Source organism: Oncorhynchus gorbuscha, linkage group LG02 (assembly GCF_021184085.1).
Source record: "Oncorhynchus gorbuscha isolate QuinsamMale2020 ecotype Even-year linkage group LG02, OgorEven_v1.0, whole genome shotgun sequence".
Classification (NCBI taxonomy): Eukaryota; Metazoa; Chordata; class Actinopteri; order Salmoniformes; family Salmonidae; genus Oncorhynchus; species Oncorhynchus gorbuscha.
Window position 1 is genome coordinate 84,754,767 of NC_060174.1, and position 26,144 is coordinate 84,780,910.

The window sequence follows — 26,144 nt, forward strand, 5'->3', positions numbered from 1 at the left end:
TCTGCGCAGGCAGGACGCAGGCACCAGCAACAGGGAAGAGAGGATGATAAAAACGTAATGTCCCTATTTTAAGGATAGGCGGGTGGGCTGGACCAGCCCAAAACGTAAATATCATTATTGTTAAGGCCTAATGTGAAATGATGAGGTATAAATGGATCTGCAGCAGAGTAGCAGACATCTGCTATACTGTACCTATTCAACAAGGATAATGCCATGTATTCTTTAGCTTTATAAAGGCTGAACTTTTGAAAAGCGTGACATTTTAACTGCCTGTGTGTTATATTTGGGAAACGCAGAGAAAAATGTCCTTAAAGGCAGTGTCATGACATGGTTAAAACTCTGTCTCTCTCTTTCCCGCACCATGGAATGCTGTCACCCCATGTAAGTTATTTTTTGCTGGAGATGATGTTTCATTGGAAAACAGAAAGTTCAGCATAGCTTCACAAAAACAGGCAGGCAGAGAGGCCTGGAGGCGCTGACTGTTTTCCACCTCAACTGAAGCTGCAGGTTTAAAAAATATTAACGCTTTTGTCAACCGACCACAAACTTGGTACAAGGCTTAACTGTGTGGAACACACAGCTTTTTGTTCGCATTTTACTCAAGCATTTTGTTTTCCACAAATGTGACAGAACACTGATGCAATGCAAGGACAGAGTTATACATGAAAGGGCATATAAAATTAACAGCTGATGTCACTTGGGAAAATATGACTAGTTTTGCCAGTGAGAGCTTCATACTGTAGATGGGTCCACAAGGTCATCAAAGTCTACTGAAAAATAAACAAACATGAATAAATGTAGGAATGTCACCCAAACTAATGATATATTCATTTTATTCATACAATATATTCTTGCATCTTAGATCATTATTACCTCAAGTAAATGACCACTGTAGAGCTTGTCAATTTGAAGAGGCACTGTAGCAAATCTAAATCAAAATGTTTTTTGGCAAAATGAATATTTTCAAAGCAGTTATTTAAACCAAAACATTTTTATACTCTTGTAGAATGTCTCTGCTTTGCTCATGTTTATGACAACTACCACTAACAAGTTGACATTTGTTGTAAAGTAATGGAGAGAGTAAAGTCATCAGTGAAAATATATAAATATATTTTATTAACGTCAATTTTTCAAAAAATATTAATTTTCAAAAGGCACTTGTACATCTCAACAGGCCCTATATTCATAACTCATAACTCTTTAGTACGTGCACTTACATACAATATACAAAAATTTATGAAACACCATGAAGAACTTGCAATTAAATATACAACACAATAAATAAACTTACAGGGAGGGGAGCATAAACCAAATATTGATACATCCATGCCAGTTCTCTTTTGCATTCATGTTCAGTTAGTTAAGCAGAAACAACCAATTGTATGGCATGTTATACAATAAATGTTCCCTTTAGAAGCTTATCTGATTCTGCTTTTGCACCAAACTGTGTGGTTTAACTGCAAGCAATTTGGATAATGTCCCCAAACGACAGCACAAACACTGTCACTTTCAGGTATTGCTACTCAACGAACATCAGATGCAGTCCAACCTGAGCTTTTCAAATGATCACATAACAAAATAGCCTCCTTTCCCTTTGGCATTGTCTTTACAAAACACTTTGAGAAATGTCACTTGAAGTGTCAGACGTGTGTTGGGCTCTCTATGTAAGAGTCTGTTTTGGACATGTGGAGCACCACGGCTGGGGGCTTATAGTGGCAGTGGGAGCTGCTGCAGCTGACGCTGCCACAGGGCTTCCTGCTAGTCCGCACCGCCAGCTTCCTGTTGCACAGACCCTGCCAGGTCTGCAGGGTCTTGGAGCTCCACACCCACACACCACTGGTGATGCCCACCACCAGAGACATAAAGATCTTCAGCATGAACACCGCCACGGTGGGCACCGACTCCTCCAGGGAGCAGTCCTCGTTCTGGCGTCCAGGGAATGAAACACACTTGCTTTCCAGAACACGGAACTTCCAGTAGTCCATGTTGAGCCTCTCATAGAAGTAGCATATGATGACGCAGGTGGCGGGCACCGTGTACAGGATGGAGAACACACCGATCTTCACCATCAGCTTCTCCAGCTTCTCCGTGTTAGTGCCGCCTGTCTTCATTATCTTACGGATGTGGAAGAGCGCTACGAAGCCTGTGAGGATGAAAGAGGTGCCAATGACCAGGTAGCAGGACAGAGGGATGAGCACGAAGCCAGTCAGGGCGTTGACATCCATGCTGCCTACGTAGCACAACCCTGTCAGCTCGTCCCCGGCCACCTTCCTCATGGTGAGGATGACTATGGTCTTCATGGCTGGGATGCCCCAGGCGGCCATGTGGAAGTAGCTGCTGTGGGCCTCGATGGCCTCATGGCCCCACTTCTTACCAGCGGCCAGGAACCAGGTGAGGGTGAGGATGACCCACCAGATGGATGAGGCCATACCAAAGTAGTAAAGGATGAGGAATACGATGGTGCAGCCCGTGGACTCCAGCCCCTCCTGGATGATGTAGAGCTCGCCATTCTCCCGGTCACAGGCGATGTTCTCGGCCCCGGCCACCGAGCGGATGACGAAGGCCACCGAGTAGACATTGTAGCACATGGAGAGGAAGATGATGGGCCGCTCCGGGTACTGGAAGCGCTGCGGGTCCAGCAGGAAGGTGAGGACGGTGAAGGCGGTGGAGACAAAGCAGAGTGTGGACCACACCGCCATCCAGATGAAGGCAAAGTCCTTGTCCTTCTTTGACCAGAACACGTCTACTGCAGAGGAGCAGCGTGGGGCGCACGACTGGCTCTTCTCCACGTACTGGAACTTCTCCGGGTTCTCGCAGGAGCCCAGGCTGGTGCCAGAGTGCCCGCTGGTACCTGAGCTGGGCTGCCTGGGTCTGGGGGGCACCGGGAGCATGCCCTCCCCCTTCTTGGTCTCCTGCTTTGTGTCATTCTCAGGTGCCTCCATGCACAGGGAGTTGGGGTCATTTTTAGTGGGAAGCTTGGAGCAGTCCAGTGAGTCAGGCCAGCCGAAGCTGAACTTCTCCATGATGGGAGAGCACTTCTGCCTGGCCTGCTCACACATTGGTCGGCAGGCAGGAATGGTGGTGGACACTTTGTCAGTGCACATGGGGACGTAGAGGGAGCAGAGGAAAAAGCGCAGGTGAATGTCACAGCCATATTCCACGAGAGGGGAAAACTCATTCAGTTTGATGCTGGCCTCTGCTTGGCTTGCATATTTCATGAAGTTGGGCATTCTTGTCATATTGTAGCCAATGCCCTGGCACATGGGGATGGTGATGGGTTCGCATTTTGCATGTCTGCCTCTCTCTAGATCATAAGCTCCGATCTCCAAGCTGGATGCAACAATAACAAGTTGGCACCACAGTAAAATGGCAATCCTCAAATTAAAAACATCCATGGTGATATCAGGAAAGTGTATGTATCACGAAATACTTAACGTATTAAAACAGAAAATAGAAGTTAAATATTTCATCCCATGAGAAAAATTGCTTGGAGGAAAAAAACTGGTGCCCAACGTGTAAATTTCCCCACTGTCAAATCTGATGAAAGCATTGTAGCATATCCGTGAGTTCCAAGTTGGCGAGATAACTTTAATACTGATTAAAGTTATCTCCTATGGTCAAACTCCGCAAAACGTTTTTCCTGTGAACAGTATGCGAATTACAAAGGGGGATAAAAAATGTGCTTGTTACAGTTCCAAATGTAGTCGATTTTTTAAAAGCACGATACGCTTCACATGTTTACCAAATTGAAGGCAACAATGTTATGAAAGTTAGAATGGAAAACAATGAGTCTATAATTTACCACTGGTAGCACGCATATTAAAATATCAAACCAGGCAGTTGAGTTGAACCGTTATTTGCCGTAATAATCCTCGGTAATGTCCTTATTTTCCGAATAGATTTTTAGTTGACAGGCAATTCAGAATCCCATGTTAGTAGGCTCCTGTTTGTAACCACACACGCGCACAGCACGGAGGGATACTGTCTCGTTTAAAAATAGTCAAATTGTTCAGCTCTGCCTGTCTTCCTCTCCCTCAATCGCTTGAGTGCATTATCTTTTTCTGTGCTCGCACTCTGCCTCTTCAATAACGGGGCGGGAATTTAGTGACGAGCTTGTGTCGCCCCGCCTAAATTACGAGATGGGAATTCAATCATGGGCCAAATTCATCTATTGATCACCTAGCGCGGTTGATGTAATGAAAGTGAGTATATTACTCCCGGTTAAAAAATATTTTTATCGACATTCCACGCGGTGGCCTTAAGTGAAAATAGCTTAGGTAGTTGTCACAAGCTTAGGTTTTGTGCATCCTGATGATGAACATTTACTAATATTGAGAGCCAATCAATCTATGGTTCAGTTTATTTTCACCATTAAAATCAATAACAACAATTATATAATCTACATTTCTATTAGTTTCAATAGGAATGTGTGGGACAATGACTTTTTGGGGGACAAGAATGATATATATCATAGGCTATGTAATAAGCATGTTCCATAATGCTTATAAAACAACAAGCTTTGGTCAAGCATAAGTAGTCCATCACCTGACCTATGTCTTCATGAAACATGACCTTTCATAACATACAGAAGACATTAGCATTCCAGTCAATATGAACTATTTTGTACCATGTTTTGTGCTGCTACCATTTTGTGTTGCCACCATTTTGTTGTCATGTTGTGTTGCTACCATGCTGTGTTGTCATGTGTTGTTTCCATGCTATGTGGTTGTCTTAAGTGTCTCTTTGTGTAGTGTTGTGGTGTCTCTCTTATCGTGATGTGTGTTTTGTCCTATATGTTTTTTAGCTTTTTGTTTAAATGTAATCCCAGCCCCTGTCCTCATCAAAATAGATTTCAATTAGCATAGAGCCTGAAAAACTCCTTTCTTAGGATACTGGGCCATTCCCTATTATCAAGGGGCAGATGATTGCAATCTAAATGTAAATAAGGTGTAAGCTCAATGAAGTTTGAACTTTAATGATGGCTCTTTCTATTTTCTCCATGTCAGATAGCTGTGTCTCTCTTACTGAGCAGTGGCTGTACAACATGGGTATAATTGGAACAGTTAGAGTTGAAGACCTGATAGGCTATTGTTCCCATCTAGTGGTCACTTTCCACACAGCATCCATCCATGGTGCATTGCACACATAGAAGAAAGAGGAGTCCTAGGCCTCCACTAGTCATTGATCAATTTCTTTAGTTAACCTTTGGAAGCCCAGTATATGAACTGCAGCATAAGGCCTGCTTTGTATGAATTTGTAAATACTTTGTGCTTGAACTCAAATGCCATCTCATCTATCAGTTTCTCAAAAACAATTGAGAAAGTGATAGTTGCTTATTGTGATCGTGCAAAACCATCTGTTTGCAACAACATCACCTTCTGCCTAGTACTGAGAGACTCTGAAGGGGAAACAGAATAACCCATGATGTTCTCCATATAGGCTCAGTCAGAACCCCCTCATCTCTCTTCCTCCTCCTGAAGCATACAGCCTTGTGTTTTGACAGTTTCCAATTAATGGTACAGTAACAAAACCTATAGAAGGTCCTTCTATACACAGGGTTATTCGATTGTCTGTTTTGTTTGGACAAAATCACTAGGGCCATGTTTTCCATATGAAAACCTCTCCATCTCTGGGCCTAGGCCTACATGAGGCCAGGGTACCTCTCTATTAGGCTAACCCATATCAATTCCCCTCTTGACCAAACTGCGGGTCGGAGGGGTGACAAGAGCGGCACCTGTTTCCCAGAACCCATCTCTCAGCTCCATTGTCATGCTAAGCAGCCTTGCACAGGAGAGTGCACTCTGAGTGCCAGAGCGAGACTCCCCCCAAAAACGTCCCCGTTCCTGAAGGCACTTAGGAAAGCAGGCCCACTTGTCACGTTCCCACAGACTACAGGATCGGTTCACCACTCACTGGCTTATTTTTTTTCTTTCTCCGACGGGTCAATTTCCTGCTCATTTAAATGAAATGGGATTCCTTTTGGCGGCTGTTTTTGTTTTGGCTGAGAGCTGTTTAAGCAGCGCTTTCCCCGTACTCCGCAAGTCTTCTTCAGCCTGCCATGAAAGGGGCTATTCTTTGCGCTTGCTGGATGAGGAGAAAATAAAGAAAGGGAAACCACAGCTACAAGAGCAATCAGCCAATGTTAAAATTGTAGGTATCAGGATGGGGAAGAGCTTTTTCATAAACTTCACCATTAGCTAACTTATTTAAACTAACAGGCTGCTGCACTGACACAAAGGGTGTGTGTGTGCGTGTTTGTTTCAGAGGACTAATCTACCATGTTGGTCAAAGGCACAAACTGTGGGGGCACTGACTAATGATTCTGTAGTTCAAGAGAAGTTTGGGTTATATACGCAGAGAATAAAAAATTAAAACATGTATATTTGATATTATATTTGATGTGGTGCTAGAGCCTGGGTCAGAGACCACATCATTTACTCATCTCTGATTGTGTTACTATTAGTAGGTCTGCCTTTATGGTTGTGGTAGAGTTAAGAAATATAACACACAAAAAAGCCATACATAAGTGAGGGAACATTTTTGACAATGTCAAAATGACATGTTATATGACATGCTTAAAGCTAGAATCTTTCATTTAAAGAGAGAAATGTAGCCACTCTCAAATCCATAGACAGAGCTATGGATGCAAGAACTGACCATCCATTATATCAACATTATAGTTTAACCATGTTTTGAGGCCATACAGTGCTTGTTGTTGTTTACATAGTTGTCATGACTGGCCTGTTCGGGTCAGGTTACTGTGGACCACACCCACCAGAGTGGGAGAGATTGAGAGGTATGGAGGTGGGGGGTTTATGACACCTCACGCCCATTGTAAATCTTAAAGCAGCAGACAAAATCCCTTTTTCCTCTCACTGTGGAGGAATGGAATGAATGATTGGCCTATGGAGAACCTACCTTCGAACAGTAACATGCAATAAATGAACTTTCGGACAATATGTTTCGTCAGCCAAAATGGTAGTAATGACGATAGATGGCATATGAAAATGAATGTCTTTTTTGTTATGTTATTAAATGTTAAATGATGACGTTATAACGAAAACATTGTAACTTGGAAGAGTTTTCACAATATACACCTGATGTTTGCATAATGTACGTTGTGTGAAAATGTCCAGATCAAAGAGGAAGTTTTTGTAAAGATGAAATGTGATGTTAGTTGTCTAAATTGGATCTGAGTAAAATCCAGACCTTGCCTCGTAACTAGTTACGCCCAGAGAACTTGCCATAAAGGCAGAAACACCAATTTCTGCCCCGAGGGTACAAAACATGTGCGTTAAGAATTAACATTATGACAAGGTGACCACGAGCTGCAGTCAAGGTCTGATTATTTGTAACCCCAAAACATGGTTGAAGAAGACAAAGGAACCTTTTAACAGTCTGTGTTACGGATGAGTAGCTGTGTCTAAGACGGTGAATTCAAGCAGGACCACCCGGTTATTCTCTCCAAGGTATCGTGTGTCTACACTGCTTTCATTCCCATGCTGGAACCACCTATATGGCTGATTAGCTGTCCTCAGAAGACCCCTCTTTCAGAACAAGGGCGAGGAAACAGGCCACTAAGACAAAGGACACTGACATCGTGAGGACAATCAGAGAGTTAGACCCAGTAACCAAAGAAGTGCCGTCATCAGAGAAGAAGGCGAACCCGGTCCACGAAGAGATACCCCATCAGAGACCTTCGACATGTAATTACATCATTATATTCTGACCCATAAGAGCGGCAGTTCAGGGCAAGGTTAGGGCTAAACTAAACATAGTTTTAAAATGTACCCAAGTGTGCTTTTCTCTCTTTTGAAATCACCATTTTGTGTAACATGTGTCATATTGTGTTGGCCTGCTAGGGACCTGTTTCATTGTACTAAGTTCTAATCAATAGCCCAGACTGTGTGTTTGTGTATCTTATATTATCCTTTTAGCTTGTTAGTAAATAAATAATCAACTCAATTGGTGTGCTACGGACTTATTTAGTGGGACTCGCGTTTGAGCAGACTCCCGGATTATGAGACGTTCAGAATGAGACTGTAGAGGAAATTCCTTCATTAGTGGCTGTTGTAAAATTGATATTCTGATAGTCTTTGAGTTCATTTGGGAAATAGAAACTCAATAAAGCCAAACTTTCCCATGGTGCCATAGTTTACTGAGTTAATAATTACCTGATTCATTTAACCATGTAATTATAAACAGTTAATCATTCGATGAACAGCAGTCGTCACACTCAATCCAACGTCACTACGTGGTTTACAAACATTGGAGTAAAACAAGCTAATATTTTGGGTTCTGATGGGCTATGACAGTTGAACTAAGCTCATGAGGCATTTACAAGTTATATTCTTCAAGAATCAATGGGTAGCCTACACAGTATATCATTAATTTAAAAGTCAAAACATTGATGTAGCAACTAAGGATTCTAGCTTGAATGGAAATGTTAAAAATCCTACATCTACACTCCATAAATTCACAGTGTCTGAATATTTTAATTATTTTAGGAGTAGCAGTTGGAACCATAACTTTTTTTAAACCTAGAGAAATGTGACATTCTAATTGGTTGACACCCATTGTAGCCACTAGGATTTCAAAGGTTAATCTTTTCACCACCCCATTACCCATCTGCCAGCTGTCATACTCTCAAATACTAAAACACAACTGTACTCACAGCAGAGCACAACGCTGCCCTCACAAATGACCTACTGTCTCGTCATAATAGGTGGAATTAGTTCCAAGACAGGTAATTGGTCAGATTCATGAGGCAGACATGAGAACAATGTACTATTCTATACCAAAGCTTGGTGAAACAAGGCTATAATGTTGTATCAGATCTTAGCTTTAGGGTGCATACATGAATATGAATGAAGACAATCGATAGTAGCCTAGTCATTTAACTTCTTTCAGTCAAATTAAAACTACTTGGTTGGAGATTCAAAGCCAGATTTGCACAATTAGCCCTGACCACATTTTGTCTAGGTTTCAGAAGATGAAGGTTTCACACAGTTTCAAGGAAAAACCATTTAGAACCAAGAACATACAGGAAATATTTGACAAAGGCTAATTGATCTGTTCAGAACCTATTTAGGAAGACTGCTCCACCCAGAGACAAAGTTTAAACAAGATAGTTTCCATCTTGGCTCAGTGAAAACTCAATACCGGTATTCTGACTTGAAAAAAACATGTTACTCTTACATTGTGTCTCCAGACAGACCTGCCTTTTACAACATTTGTGGTGTCTTTCCCCTGGCACTTATTTTCATTAAGGACGAGCGTGTTTGTGTAGCGTCTCACTCTAAATGCTTTGCACATAAGTCATCAATTTTCCTAATGAGTGACAGGCCACAAAAGCGTCCAATTCTTTTGCTTGGAAAACACATCTGTCTTCTCAATCAAACCTGGTGTGGTACCACAGTGACCTGTATGCCTTTAGGGGCAGATGGTGAATATGCCTATTTCAACCACAGGCCAAGACGACATGGTGTTTGCGGTCTTCTGTTGGCTTCTGCCCTGAAATAGAGCAAACCTGGCAGTAGCTGCACGCGTTTGGCCTCCTTAGAACTATGAACAGAATGCAGGATGCCAAGGAAAGCAAATATTTTGGGAAATTTGAACAGAAATTGTCAGAAGGAGTCTGGGCTCTAGATGCAGCAGACTCCATTAAATAGTCTCCCTCTTGTTACTAGAGAAATCAGACATGAGAGGGAAAAAAATCTTCAAATGTGAGACTTATACCAGCACAGTGTGGAATATAGGCCTACAGCCTCCTTCTTCTTCCCCTTTGCTACAAACTCAGTTTAGGTAAAGGAGGGGGCAAAACATCGCAGCCCAAGAGGTCTCTACTAAGCAAACAGACACTCACTCTCATGTCCCACGAGGACCTGAGGGATGGAAACATACGTATGTGGCAGCAGGAGTTAAGGCATCCATAGTTTCCCAGACTAAACTGTGCGGGAAACAGGTTGTGCATACTGTATATTATGACTACATTTTGTGACATTTTTGTTTGTTTTGGTCTTCGCCAAGTTTTTTTTTGCTTGTTCGTGCACAAATGTTTCTCGGGGCATTCTCAAGTCTACGGCCCTTCGTCGGTGATTGGTCAACAGTAGGGATTCTCCAACAAAGTGTTTCTTGTCATTCAATGTGAGACAAATCATTTATGTACATTTTTTCACTTAAGAAATACTTCCCCAAACATCTTAGTTAGATTTAAAATTGCACAACTAAGATCTCATCTGCAGAAGCGGGAAAAATATCTGGAAGGGGTGCTTCCGCCTCACCTGTCACCGCCTCTGGGGCCGCCTCTTTACTCAAGGGCAGTGTCTTTACGGGACACAAACACACACACACAGTCCCGTCTCTCATGCCTGAACAGACAGCAGATATTTATATCACAGCCACGGGAATACATTTAGAGCATGAGCCTGGCTTGTCGACTCCCTAGAGGGGCTAGACGTGTGAGCTGTAAGCTCTTGAGCAGTGCACAGCAAAATAGTTCTTGAGAACAACCTAAAAGAAAGAAACAGTGTAGACAGCTGACTGAGCATGCCCGTGCATGTTAATATAGATTATAAAAGTATTCCGATAATTATCCTCATTTGTAAAGTGTAGTCTTGCCCACAATGATAAAAAATAAGCCACTTCCCACCATCAATGTTGAGACTATCAGTAAACCACAGCTATAAACCCCATAGACCTATATTGCTATTCAAATAAAGTCAATTGATTAGACATGATTTGGAAAGGCACACACCTGTCTATATAAAGGTCCCACAGTTGACAGTGCATGTCAGAGCAAAATCCAAGCCATGAGGTCGAAGGAATTGTCCATAGAGCTCAGAGATTTGTTTTGAGGCACAAATCTGGGGAAGAGTACAAAAACATTTATGCAGCATTGATGTTCCCCAAGAACACAGTGGCCTCCATCATCCTTAAATGGAAGAAGTTTGGAACCACCAAGACTCCTCCTAGAGCTGGACTGCTTGACCAAACTGAGCAATCGAGGGAGAAGGGCCTTGGTCAGGGAGGTGACCAAGAACCCAATGATCACTCTGACACAGAGCTCTAGAGTTCCTTTGTGGAGATGGGAGAACCTTCTAGAAGGACAACCATCTCTGCAGCACTCCACCAATCAGGAATTTATGGTAGAGTGGCCAGACAGAAGCCACTCCTCAGTAAAAGGCACATGACAGCCCGCTTTGAGTTTTCCAAAAGAATACCTGAATACTTTCCAAAGGCACTGTACATGTACGTAAGGGTAAAAGTGTCTAAGCAATCAGGATATATAATAACCAGAGTAGCAGCAGCATGTGTAACGAGTGTGAAAGTGTGTCAATATGCATGTGTGTGTGTCTGTATTGCTGTGTCAGTATGGTATGTGTGTGTGAGTAGAGTCCAGTGAGTGTGCATTCAGCCAGTGCAAGAGAGTCCATGCAACAACAAAAAAAGTGGGTCAATGGAAACAGTCCGGAAAGCCATTTGATTCATTGTTCAGCAGTCTTATGGCTTGGGGTTAGAAGCTGTTCAGGAGCCTTTTGGTCCCAGACTTGGCACTCCAGTACCACTTGCCCTGCGGGAGCAGAGAGAACAGTCTATTTGTATTTGCATTTATTATGGATCCCCATTAGCTGCTGCCAAAGCAGAGGGTAGTGCGGGCCGTACGCACTACCCTCTGTAGCTCCTTGTGGTTGGCCAAGCAGTTGCCATACCATGCGGTGATGCAGCCAGTCAATAGGCTCTCAATGGTGCAGGTGTATAACTTTTTGAGGATTTGAGGGCCCATGCCAAATCTTTTCAGTCTCCTGAGGGGGAAGGGGCGTTGTCGTGCCCTCTTCACGACTGTGTTGGTGTGTTTGGGCCATGATGTGTCCTTAGTGATGTGGACACCGAGGAACTTCAACCTCTCGACCGGCTCCACTACAGCCCAGTCGATGTGAATGGGGGTGTGCTCAGCCCTCCATTTCCTGTAGTCCATAATCAGCTCTTTTGTCTTGCTGACGTTGAGGGAGAGATTGTTGCACTGGCATCACACTGCCAGGTCTCTGACCTCCTCCCTGTAGGCTGTCATATCATCGTCGGTGATCAGGCTTACCACAGTTGTGTCATCGGCAAACGTAATGATTGTGTTGGAGTCATGCACGGCCACGCAGTCGTGGGTGTACAGGGAGTACAGGAGGGGACTAAGCATGCACTCCTGAGGGGGCCCCCGTGTTGGCGGATGTGTTGTTCCCTACCCTCACCACTTAGGGTCGGCCAATCAGGAAGTCCAGGATCCAGGTGGAGAGGGAAGTGTTTAATCCCAGGGTGCTTAGCTTAGTGATGAGGGCACTGTGGTGTTGAAAGCTGAGCTGTAGTCAAGCTGTAGACAGCATTCTCAGGTTCCTTTTGTCCAGGTGGGAAAGGGCAGTGTGGAGTAGATGTCTTCACGGATCCACCTGTACCCGAATACACGAGACCTGATCTGGGACCCGAGCGTGTCCGGATCCAGAATCCTAAACAACGTCATGGGTCTGGGTTGGGGATGATATGATTGTCACAGGTCTCAGGTATGTGTCATTTTAACTGACTTGTCCGAAAGGGCCGTACACATTCAAAGGCAACTGCTGCAGTTGAGAAATATATATTTGAACATTTATGCTGGTGCTAATGCTTTTCACAAGAATAGAGAGTAGCTTGTTGTTGGCCAATCATAAGTCATCAAAGCGGCAATAGGCTACAGTCATAGAGACTCCATGTGTTAGAATACCAGCAGCATACCACCCTGCATCCCACTGCTGGCTTGCTACTGATGCATAGCAGGGTAAGCCCTGGTTGGTCCTGGGATGGGAGACCAGATGCTGCTGGAAGTAGTGTTGGGGGACCAGTAGGAGGCACTCTTTCCTTTAGTCTAAAAAAAAGATCTCAATGCCCCAGGACAGTGATTGGGGACATTGCCCTGTGGGGCTGTCTTTCAGCTGGGATGTTAAACGGGTGTCCTGACTCTCTTTGGTAACTAAATGATCCCAAGGCATTTATTGTAGGGGTGTTAACCTTGGTGTCCTGGCTAAATTCCCAGCTGGCCCTCATACCATCATGGCCACCTGATCATCCCCAGCTTCCAATTGGTTTACTCACCTCCTCTCCCCTGTAACTATTCCGCCGGTTGTTGCTGTAAATGAGAATGTGTTCTCAGTCAACTTACATGTTAAAATAAAAAAGGAGATATCTAATAGATGGAATGAGAAGGGTAGGCTAAAACGACCAAGAGCTAATAGGTAGGCTGTTACTTAATACTCTGAATGGAGTTGTTATCTGTAACTGTAGAATGAGGAAGTGCATGCACTGTAGCCTAACTAGCTTCTCCCGGTTTGATGCAGTCAAGACAGATACTACCTAATCATATTTGATGATAAATAACCTAGATATTGCAGCTATTAGTCCACTCTAGTGTGAGTCGGCTTGGTTGGTTGCTGTCCCTGCTCACAGTATGGCCCCTCCCCCACGTGCTAGAGCTGCACCTCTCTCCTCAACCTGGTCTCAGAGCATTTTGTATTATTCTTTCCTTAATCCATGACACTGCATTTAGCATGATATCTTACATTTTGTATGGTATGTATTAATTTGTGAATCTCCAGCACCCATTTTGTATGATATGTTACAAATTACAATTCATATTATATGTTACTAATTGTCCAAAAGTACAAAAGTAGTAAGTAGTTGAAAAGTTACTAGTTAGCTAAAATTATAAAGTTGTCCATGATGAGATTCGAACTTGCAACCTTTAGGTGGCTAGACGTTCGCATTATACACCCACCAATCACTCTTCTTTCGTTTTTGCCTTAAGTAACCATCTGTCTCATGTAACCACACCAGACGTAACATAGCATACTAATTTGAGTGTCCCGGATTTACATGTACTATGTTATGTCTGCTCTCCCTCATCTTGCGCTTTATCAGCTCCAGTTAATAAAGTAGCTTACTTTAACCGTCCAGTTAATAAAGTAGCTTACTTTAACCCTCCAGTTAATTAACCCTCCAGTTTATTAACCCTCCAGTTAATTAACCCTCCAGTTAATAAAGTAGCTTACTTTAACCCTCCAGTTAATTAACCCTCCAGTTATTAACCCTCCAGTTTATTAACCCTCCAGTTAATTAACCCTCCAGTTAATAAAGTAGCTTACTTTAACCCTCCAGTTAATAAAGTAGCTTACTTTAACCCTCCAGTTAATTAACCCTCCAGTTTATTAACCCTCCAGTTAATAAAGTAGCTTACTTTAACCCTCCAGTTAATAAAGTAGCTTATTTTAACCCTCCAGTTAATAAAGTAGCTTACTTTAACCCTCCAGTTAATAAAGTAGCTTACTTTAACCCTCCAGTTTATTAACCCTCCAGTTTATTAACCCTCCAGTTAATAAAGTAGCTTACTTCAACCCTTCAGTTAATTAACCCTCCAGTTAATTAACCCTCCAGTTAATAAAGTAGCTTACTTTAACCCTCCAGTTAATAAAGTAGCTTACTTTAACCCTCCAGTTAATAAAATAGCTTACTTTAACCCTCCAGTTAATTAACCGTCCAGTTAATTAACCCTTCAGTTAATAAAGTAGCTTACTTTAACCCTCCAGTTAATTAACCCTCCAGTTTATTAACCCTCCAGTTAATTAACCCTCCAGTTAATAAAGTAGCTTACTTTAACCCTCCAGTTAATAAAGTAGCTTACTTTAACCCTCAAGTTAATAAAGTAGCTTACTTTAACCCTCCAATTAATTAACCCTTCAGTTAATAAAGTAGCTTACTTTACCCCTTCAGTTAATTAACCCTCCAGTTTATTAACCCTCCAGTTAATTAACCCTCCAGTTAATAAAGTAGCTTACATTAACCCTCCAGTTAATTAACCCTCCAGTTAATAAAGTAGCTTACTTTAACCCTCAAGTTAATAAAGTAGCTTACTTTAACCCTTCAGTTAATAAAGTAGCTTACTTTAACCCTCCAGTTAATTAACCCTCCAGTTAATTAACCCTTCAGTTAATAAAGTAGCTTACTATAACCCTCCAGTTAATTAACCCTCCAGTTTATTAACCCTCCAGTTAATAAAGTAGCTTACTTAACCCTCCAGTTAATAAAGTAGCTTACTTTAACCCTCCAGTTAATTAACCTTCCAGTTAATTAACCCTTCAGTTAATAAAGTAGCTTACTTTAACCCTTCAGTTAATTAACCCTCCAGTTTATTAACCCTCCAGTTAATAAAGTAGCTTACTTTAACCCTCCAGTTAATAAAGTAGCTTACTTTAACCCTCCAGTTAATTAACCCTCCAGTTTATTAACCCTCCAGTTAATAAAGTAGCTTACTTTAACCCTCCAGTTAATAAAGTAGCTTACTTTAACCCTACAGTTAATAAAGTAGCTTACTTTAACCCTCCAGTTAATTAACCCTCCAGTTAAATAACCCTTCAGTTAATAAAGTAGCTTACTATAACCCTCCAGTTAATTAACCCTCCAGTTTATTAACCCTCCAGTTAATAAAGTAGCTTACTTTAACCCTTCAGTTAATTAACCCTCCAGTTTATTAACCCTACAGTTAGTTAACCCTCCAGTCAATAAAGTAGCTTACTTTAACCCTCCAGTTAATAAAGTAGCTTACTTTAACCCTCCAGTTAATAAAGTAGCTTACTTTAACCCTCCAGTTAATAAAGTAGCTTACTTTAACCCTTCAGTTAATTAACCCTCCAGTTTATTAACCCTCCAGTTAATTAACCCTCCAGTTAATAAAGTATCTTACTATAACCCTCCAGTTTATTAACCCTCCAGTTAATAAAGTAGCTTACTTTAACCCTTCAGTTAATTAACCCTCCAGTTTATTAACCCTACAGTTAATTAACCCTCCAGTTAATAAAGTAGCTTACTTTAACCCTTCAGTTAATAAAGTAGCTTACTTTAACCCTCCAGTTAATTAACCCTCCAGTTAATTAACCCTTCAGTTAATAAAGTAGCTTACTATAACCCTCCAGTTAATTAACCCTCCAGTTTATTAACCCTCCAGTTAATAAAGTAGCTTACTTAACCCTCCAGTTAATAAAGTAGCTTACTTTAACCCTCCAGTTAATTAACCTTCCAGTTAATTAACCCTTCAGTTAATAAAGTAGCTTACTTTAACCCTTCAGTTAATTAACCCTCCAGTTTATTAACTCTCCAGTTAATTAACCCACCAGTTAATAAAGTAGCTTACTTTAACCCTCCAGTTAATTAACCCTCCAGTTTATTAACCCTCCAGTTAATAAAGTAGCTTACTTTAACCCTCCAGTTAATAAAGTAGCTTACTTTAACCCTCCAGTTAATTAACCCTCCAGTTTATTAACCCTCCAGTTAATAAAGTAGCTTACTTTAACCCTCCAGTTAATAAAGTAGCTTACTTTAACCCTACAGTTAATAAAGTAGCTTACTTTAACCCTCCAGTTAATTAACCCTCCAGTTAAATAACCCTTCAGTTAATAAAGTAGCTTACTATAACCCTCCAGTTAATTAACCCTCCAGTTTATTAACCCTCCAGTTAATAAAGTAGCTTACTTTAACCCTTCAGTTAATTAACCCTCCAGTTTATTAACCCTACAGTTAGTTAACCCTCCAGTCAATAAAGTAGCTTACTTTAACCCTCCAGTTAATAAAGTAGCTTACTTTAACCCTCCAGTTAATAAAGTAGCTTACTTTAACCCTCCAGTTAATAAAGTAGCTTACTTTAACCCTTCAGTTAATTAACCCTCCAGTTTATTAACCCTCCAGTTAATTAACCCTCCAGTTAATAAAGTATCTTACTATAACCCTCCAGTTTATTAACCCTCCAGTTAATAAAGTAGCTTACTTTAACCCTTCAGTTAATTAACCCTCCAGTTTATTAACCCTGCAGTTAATTAACCCTCCAGTTAATAAAGTAGCTTACTTTAACCCTCCAGTTAATAAAGTAGCTTACTTTAACCCTCCAGTTAATAAAGTAGTTAATTTAACCCTCCAGTTAATAAAATAGCTTACTTTAACCCTCCAGTTAATTAACCCTCCAGTTAATTAACCCTCCAGTTTATTAACCCTCCAGTTAATAAAGTAGCTTACTTAACCCTCCAGTTAATAAAGTAGCTTACTTTAACCCTCCAGTTAATTAACCTTCCAGTTAATTAACCCTTCAGTTAATAAAGTAGCTTACTTTAACCCTTCAGTTAATTAACCCTCCAGTTTATTAACTCTCCAGTTAATTAACCCACCAGTTAATAAAGTAGCTTACTTTAACCCTCCAGTTAATTAACCCTCCAGTTTATTAACCCTCCAGTTAATAAAGTAGCTTACTTTAACCCTCCAGTTAATAAAGTAGCTTACTTTAACCCTCCAGTTAATTAACCCTCCAGTTTATTAACCCTCCAGTTAATAAAGTAGCTTACTTTAACCCTCCAGTTAATAAAGTAGCTTACTTTAACCCTACAGTTAATAAAGTAGCTTACTTTAACCCTCCAGTTAATTAACCCTCCAGTTAAATAACCCTTCAGTTAATAAAGTAGCTTACTATAACCCTCCAGTTAATTAACCCTCCAGTTTATTAACCCTCCAGTTAATAAAGTAGCTTACTTTAACCCTTCAGTTAATTAACCCTCCAGTTTATTAACCCTACAGTTAGTTAACCCTCCAGTCAATAAAGTAGCTTACTTTAACCCTCCAGTTAATAAAGTAGCTTACTTTAACCCTCCAGTTAATAAAGTAGCTTACTTTAACCCTCCAGTTAATAAAGTAGCTTACTTTAACCCTTCAGTTAATTAACCCTCCAGTTTATTAACCCTCCAGTTAATTAACCCTCCAGTTAATAAAGTATCTTACTATAACCCTCCAGTTTATTAACCCTCCAGTTAATAAAGTAGCTTACTTTAACCCTTCAGTTAATTAACCCTCCAGTTTATTAACCCTGCAGTTAATTAACCCTCCAGTTAATAAAGTAGCTTACTTTAACCCTCCAGTTAATAAAGTAGCTTACTTTAACCCTCCAGTTAATAAAGTAGCTTACTTTAACCCTCCAGTTAATAAAATAGCTTACTTTAACCCTCCAGTTAATTAACCGTCCAGTTAATTAACCCTTCAGTTAATAAAGTAGCTTACTTTAACCCTCCAGTTAATTAACCCTCCAGTTTATTAACCCTCCAGATAATTAACCCTCCAGTTAATAAAGTAGCTTACTTTAACCCTCCAGTTAATAAAGTAGCTTACTTTAACCCTCAAGTTAATAAAGTAGATTACTTAACCCTCCAGTTAATAAAGTAGCTTACTTTAACCCTCCAGTTAATTAACCTTCCAGTTAATTAACCCTTCAGTTAATAAAGTAGCTTACTTTAACCCTCCAGTTAATTAACCCTCCAGTTTATTAACCCTCCAGTTAATTAACCCACCAGTTAATAAAGTAGCTTACTTTAACCCTCCAGTTAATAAAGTAGCTTACTTTAACCCTCCAGTTAATAAAGTAGCTTACTTTAACCCTTCAGTTAATTAACCCTCCAGTTAATTAACCCTCCAGTTAATAAATTAGCTTACTGTAACCCTCCAGTTAATGAACCCTTCAGTTAACAAAGTAGCTTACATTAACCCTCCAGTTAATTAACCCTCCAGTTTATTATAATATAATAATAATAATATATGCCATTTAGCGGACGCTTTTATCCAAAGCGACTTACAGTCATGTGTGCATACATTCTACGTATGGGTGGTCCCGGGAATCGAACCCACTACCCTGGCGTTACAAGCGCCATGCTCTACCAACCCTCCAGTTAATAAAGTAGCTTACTTTAACCCTTCAGTTAATTAACCCTCCAGTTAATTAACCCTCCAGTTAATAAAGTAGCTTACTATAACCCTCCAGTTAATTAACCCTCCAGTTTATTAACCCTCCAGTTAATAAAGTAGCTTACTATAACCCTTCAGTTAATTAACCCTCCAGTTTATTAACCCTCCAGTTTATTAACCCTCCAGTTAATTAACCCCCCAGTTTATTAACCCTCCAGTTTATTAACCCTCCAGTTAATTAACCCACCAGTTTATTAACCCTCCAGTTAATTAACCCTCCAGTTTATTAACCCTCCAGTTAATTAACCCTCCAGTTTATTAACCCTCCAGTTTATTAACCCTCTAGTTAATTAACCCTCCAGTTTATTAACCCTCCAGTTTACTAACCCTCCAGTTAATTAACCCTCCAGTTTATTAACCCTCCAGTTTACTAACCCTCCAGTTAATTAACCCTCCAGTTTACTAACCCTCCAGTTAATTAACCCTCCAGTTTATTAACCCTCCAGTTAATTAACCCTCCAGTTTATTAACCCTCCAGTTTATTAACCCTCCAGTTAATTAACCCTCCAGTTTATTAACCCTCCAGTTTATTAACCCTCCAGTTAATTAACCCTCCAGTTAATTAACCCTCCAGTTAATTAACCCTCCAGTTTATTAACCCTCCAGTTTACTAACCCTCCAGTTAATTAACCCTCCAGTTTATTAACCCTCCAGTTAATAAAGTAGCATAAATCAACATTTATGCATATTGAGTTTGGGTGAGAAAGTCCCAGGTACATTTCGTTCCAACTTTTTGGACCCGTGAAGACCTCTAGTGTGGAGTGCAGTAGAGATTGCGTCATCTGTGGATTTGTTGGGGCACTCGTCCTATTGTTTTATTCAGCTTGGGGCCCAGCAGGGGATAAAGATGGGAGCAGAGGTGAGAACAGGGGTTGTGGAGACAGGGGGGCTTATATTAGCCCCAGCTGAAGGAAAGGCCACTGGCACATGAGACTGACTGCTGGAGAACAAGAGAAGCCTGACGCGACAGTGGCAGATTAAGATATACTGTATCACCCGCCTCTTCCTCCCATTTACTCTCTCCTTCTCCCTCCCCCTCTGCTCTGGTTCTCCCTTTTTCTCCCCCTCCTAACCCTATCACCTCCCTCCCCGGCTTGGGTTACCAGCAAGGCAGGCATGCCAAACAAGTCCTATTAATACAGTGTGGACGGACAGAGGGGCCAGGTGGCATCTCCATGACCGGCAGTGAGTGGCTGGTTTTGACTAGATGGTATACAGCTTACAATTCTGTATGTCAGAATTGACTTTTCAGGTAAGGAGAGGAGAACGGGTAAGGAGAACATACACAGCAGGATAGGAAAATTAGGTTAAGGTCAGGAAAAGGGTAAGGGTTAGGTACAAGAACAAAACATTTGACATGAACTGTATGTCATCGAGACATGACCGGAGTGGCTGGGCCAGGGCGTGGCAGGCAGCAGGGCCCACTAAGGGGGCAGATGGTAACAGGGGGGCCAGATATGTGTCACAGAGGACACGCACAGCTCAGGCCAGACGGACTGTCACTGGGATGTGACATTTATGAGAGAGAGGTGTAAATGGGTATAGGCCTAGACTCGCATGAAGCGGGGAGACACAAACACAAGTCCACAGCCCAATATCAACTCCATCTCAATGTGTTGTCCAAACTGATAGATTCATTCAAATTAGAAAGCTAAATATCAATCATATAAAGCTCCGTTCACATTGATTAATTTTCAACTGATAAAATTGTGCAAAATCAAACTCAATCTGTCAATTCAAAAACTTTCAGATCATGTGATGAATGTTTTATATTATCTACACGTAGAAAGACTGATGGACACACATGCACACACTGTACACACACACACCAATGCACAGTGTACAGTAGAACCAGTGTCTGTTTCCTATCCCAACTACAGTGTTCCTCTCAATGATGTCTTTGACTTGAGCCTCGGCGCCATCACCCCTGCTCTCAGGGTTTTTTCCTTGGAGCTACAGGCTCCAACACACCGCTCCAGGTTCCCAATGTCCTGTCACTCAAAGAGGTCTTTCTCTCCCACGTCTTCTCTCTTTTTCGTCCCTTCCTAAACGCGGTCCCTTTTTCTCACCTTCCTTCCTCTCCTAATGCTGTCCCATTTGTTCCCCCTCTACCAGTGCTCTTGCATAAACACCAGGCCCTCACTAGCATAAAGTTCTGATCCTTCTCCTCCGTATTGAAAAGAGGGGGTACAATGAGGAAAAAGAAAACATAAACTGTGGCCAAAAGTATGTGGACACTGCTCGTCGAAACTCTCATTCCAAAATCATGGGCATTAATAGTGAGTTGGTCCCCCCATTGCTGCTATAACAGCCTTCACTCTTCCCGAAAGACTTTCCACTAGATGTTGGAACATTGCTTTGGGGACTTGCTTCCATTCAGCCACAAGAGCATTAGTGAGGTCAGGCACTGATGTTGGGCGATTAGGGCTGGCTCGCAGTCGGCATTAAAATTCCTCCCAAAGGGGTTTGATGGAGTTGAGGTCAGGACTCTGTGCTGGCCAGTCAAGTTCTTCCACATCGATCTCGACAAAACATTTCTGCATGGACCTCGCTTTGGGCTTCCGAGCCATTGGACTCAGTGGCACAGTGGAAACACGTTCTCTGGAATGATGGATCACTCTTCACTATCCAGCAGTCCGATGGATGAATCTGGGTTTGACGGATGCCAGGAGAACGCTACCTGCAACCAATGCATAGTGCCAACTGTAAAGTTTGGTGTAGGAGGAATAATGATCTGGGGCTGTTTTTCATGGTTTGGGCTAGGCCCCTTAGTTCCAGTGAAGGGAAATCTTAATGTTACAGCATACAATGACATTCTAGACGATTCTGTGCTTCTAACTTTGTGGCAACAGTTTGTGGAAGGCACTATCCTGTTTCAGCATGACAATGCCCCCATGCACAAAGCGAGGTCCATACAGAAATGGTTTATCAAGATCGGTGTGGAAGAACTTGACTGGCCTGCACAGAGACCTGGCCTCAACCCCATCGAACCCTTTGGGATGAATTGGAATGCTGACTGTGAGCCAGGCCTAATAACCCAACCTCACTAGTGCTCTTGTGGCTAAATGGAAGCAAGTCCCAGCAGCAATTTCAAAACATATAGTGGAAAGCCTTCCCAGAAGAGAGCAGCAAAGAGAGAACAACTCCAAATGAATTCCCATGATTTTGGGATTAGATGTTTGATGAGCAGGTGTCCACATACTTTTGGTCATGTAGTGTAATTTAGTTAAAGTAACACGATATTTACCTAAACAACTTATGGTGCTCTTAGTTATTGTGTATGGTTCAAATCTTACATTTCTGACCAACTATCATTTGTGTGGGGGTTTAAAAATACTGATGCCAAGAAAGGTCATTTAAAAATAAAACCACAGCCTTGCAGGTCACTACAACTGGACATGTGATTGGAACAACTATTTCTCTTTTTATTAAGTGGCCCCTTTTTATAGGTCTATTGAATACAAAGTGTGTATTCAGTTGGAGCCAGCAGAAATGGGGCATTTATGCTGCAGGGGGCATGTAAAATCAGAAACTTGTGTTTCTCTTTTAATTGTTCTAAATACTGGGGACTAGAGTGGGCATTTAAGGGAGAATGGAGGCGCAAACATCGGAAACAGACCTGGGGCTATGTTTCGCCATGCTGTTTGCTACATATCCCATGAGAAAATGTTGCATTTTGATGTCTCCACACAGAGGCTGGAGCTGCATCAAGTGGTCTCAGAGGGCCAAGGGAAGCTATGCGGGGTAGCTTTGGCATGTGGGAAAATGACCTCTCTGTAGGCCAATCAAAGGTTGATTGAGATGAGGATCATATACAATATTTTTCCTGCCTTGAAGGGTACATTCAACCCCCCTGATTCATTGTTTTACTTAAAACCAACCTCTTAGCCTTAGGACAAATATAAATTCAAATGCAGCATATTGTATCATTAGTCGCAATTTCTCAACAACTAAACAATTAAACTCCTTGATAATATTGGTGATATTAAGATTGACAGTAGGATTTCAAAATCGACCCAGCAATAACCTTTATTTGTTTTATCCTTTCTGCCCATCTCATCCATCAACCTTCTCCTCCTTCTGTATCACTCCATCCATCCACAGGCTGGCAAGGGACCGTGCCTGTGCCATTTAACCCTGCTCTGCAAGACCAAATAGCTCACCACACCAGAGAAAGCAGGAAGCATAATATTTACAACAACAATGACCCTCTGTGCCCAACAAGGTAACCATGTTGGCATTAGACTACCCAAAAACCAATCACCCATTTGAAAAATAATGTTCAAGATGAAAATGTTGTAGTCTTTGGAAGAACTCGCTACAGCTCCATTTGAAATCCTTCAAGAAAAACATTGGGGGAAAAGCTGAGCTGTCAAGTCTGCAAGTAATTATACAGAGGGTCCGAGAGAAAAAAAAGGCCCCTCCGCTTTATATGCAAGGAAAGAGGCCTGAACAAAAACACCACTGTTTTTATGACGTCCCCTTGTAGGTTTCCCCGCCCCTCGACATATAAGCCTACATATACTTGACCCCCTACAGAGAGAGGAGCTCTCATACCCTGAGGAGGAGCCCTCATACCCTGCTTGTGGTGGCAGGAACCGAATCTCCAAGATATGGTGATAAGCAATCAGCTCCTTGACAAAGCCACTTCTGTATTGGAGGGGAAAAGAAAGGAAACATCCTCCTTCTCTCTATCTTCAGAGCGCTGCAATTCCAAACAGCAGGGAGTGTGTTTAATCAGAGGGAGAGCAGCGAGAGGAAAAGAAAACACAACCTTTCCTAAACCTGAAAAAAATGGGGGGATGGCGGCACCACTTTAGATATTATGAATAGGACATTGATCCACCAAATGGGGCTGAGAAGAGGGGATCGAATGTACGCAAACGGCCTAGGAGTGTTTTCATAAATTATTACTCTACGAATCATAATAATGCCAGGCAGAGTTGATTTAAGAGTATGGTGTGTTTCTTCTTTCTCCTCAGTATGTTCCCTATGTGCCTGGTTAGACATGTTTCAGAGGCTTCTGTATAGCGTGGCTTTCGTCTTGGCCCTGATGCTGGCTGGGGCTGAATTGGCTAGCATACTTGGCTGGTTCTCTCACCCAGTGTGTACCGCAGCCATAATGCTCTCTATGGCTCATTGACTCCTGGGGAGTGAGGGCTGACACACACACACACACACACACACACACACACACACACACACACACACACACACACACACACACACACACACACACACACACACACACGCACACACACGCCAGTGAGCGCTTGCGCATCTCAAAGGCCATGTTTCTGTCAGCACCACTGGTATATTAAAGTAGACCCAGCAGAACAGGCATGGTAGGTAGACTGTGCCCCTCTGGTCATCCAACTCCCAGGACACAACTAATCTTAGACGTTTCTTGGAGCTCCGTTTGATGTGCCATCATCACCTGAGTGATTTTGACCGTACCTCCACCTACCCCAAGAGAGCATTGGCACCCATGGGCTGTGTAACTAAAAGCATAGGCCAGCAATTACTTCTGATGTTGCTGTAGGTTGGGGAGTGTTTTTAACCCACTGCATCCTCTTCATCTTTAAGTACATACAAACTGTCAAGTGTGTCAAGCCCCTAACGTCATCGTCTCAGCTCAGTGTGGTCTACCTCACCCAGAGAGTAAATGGTATCACAGTTTCTGATAATATCTTCATTGTTGCTGGGTGGCTCCGTTGGTTCTGCCTCTCTGCAGACTCCATGGCAGCGCTATCTTATCTGGCTGGCCTTCCTCTATGGATCCTCATTGAGTTCCATCGTCTCCTCCCCAGGAACAAACTCGAACTCAGGCATAGAGCTGATCCCTTTGTGTAGAACTTATCGGCTTGTTCCATCTGAAGGCGCTATCTGCTCAGAGTTTGCACGAAGGCCTGTGTACACAAACATAACTGCAATGGGCTTGTACTGTCTAGACATGCAATGGGCTTGCATTGTGATAGGTCGAAAACTTAAGTAGGCGTTTGAGCATCTTCATTCTTAAAACCTTTTTACACTGCTCTGTGTTGGGTGCCGTCTTTCGGATGGGACGTTAAACGGGTGTCCTGACTCTCTGAGGTCATTAAAGATCCCATGGCACTTATTGTAAGAGTAGGGGTGTTAACCCCGGTGTCCTGGCTAAATTCGCAAGCTGTCCCTCATACCATCATGGCCACCTAATCATCCCCAGCTTACAATTTGCTCATTCATCCCCCTCCTCTCCCCTGTAACTATTCCCCAGGTCGTTGCTGTAAATGAGAATGTGCTGTCAGTCAACTTACCTGGTAAAAAAATATATATATATATATAAATAAATAACTTGAATGTAAGCACAATGAGTGGATAAAACATGCCTGATAGACTGACCAACCCTTTGACAGGGTGTCAGCCTGGAGAGAACTACTGTATCAAGACAAAAACACACTGCTCTTTGCTGTCAACCGTTGGCACGAAAAAGAAGACAAAAAGAGGACAAAACTTTGGGACCGAGTTATATGGATGTGGTGAGAGTTCAGACACACTCTCCAGCGGGCTTAACATACAAACCCTCAGTGTATCTAACTCATATAATTGGCAGTCTGCTTCTCAACTTAAAGGGGAACTTATTAGGGGACTAATTGACTTTGACAAATCTTGGATGATAGGTTGATAGGTTAGATGGAGCGTCTCAAAAGTTTGAAAAGGAACGTAGCCAGCGGTTGGGTATACATAGGCACTGAGCCTTTTGCACAGGAAGAAGTCTTCAGAGAAAGGGGGGTGACAGGTGAAAACTGCCTTTGTACAACATTACATCAGGTTATTTTATCAGCTTACACTAGAATGTGTATTTACAGGAAAATATATAAAAAAATATCAGAAGTTAAATCATCTGAAAATGAGCACATTCTGAATGTTGCTGATACTGATATTGTGGGTGTGCAGTTATGCCTTTAATGTGGACAGGGTGAGAGGGCACAAAAAGTGGAGGGGTACGCATTTTACCTTCATAGGATGCCAACAAAGAAAACTAAACCGCTCCATTCATTCAGCAAGCCTAAAATATCCAGTATTTATTTTGAATCAATTGCAATTACGACCCCAAGGAAAACAGGGTTAAGTTTACCTCAGCTTCAAAACCTTGGGTAGGATAAGCAGTTTCTTCAGCCCTCTGCAAAACAGCCTCAGGGAACCCCAAGGAACTGAAGAGGGGCTTGTCTGACTGGGTTTACAACGATGACCTCCAATGCTGTGCTTTGTGTGAGTGAGAGTGTCCAGTTTATAAAGGCAGCATTATATGGTCTGAC

At 42.0% G+C, this 26,144-nt stretch overlaps 1 protein-coding gene across 1 annotated transcript; it reads right to left on the minus strand.

Moving 5' to 3' along the window:
- Nucleotides 1–1,093: 1,093 nt before the first annotated feature.
- On the minus strand, nucleotides 1,094–4,038 carry LOC123994672 (frizzled-9-like). The gene has a single exon (XM_046297564.1). It carries the CDS (start codon nucleotides 3,393–3,395, stop codon nucleotides 1,641–1,643), a length of 1,755 nt encoding a protein of 584 aa, XP_046153520.1. The 5' UTR covers nucleotides 3,396–4,038; the 3' UTR covers nucleotides 1,094–1,640.
- Nucleotides 4,039–26,144: the final 22,106 nt, after the last annotated feature.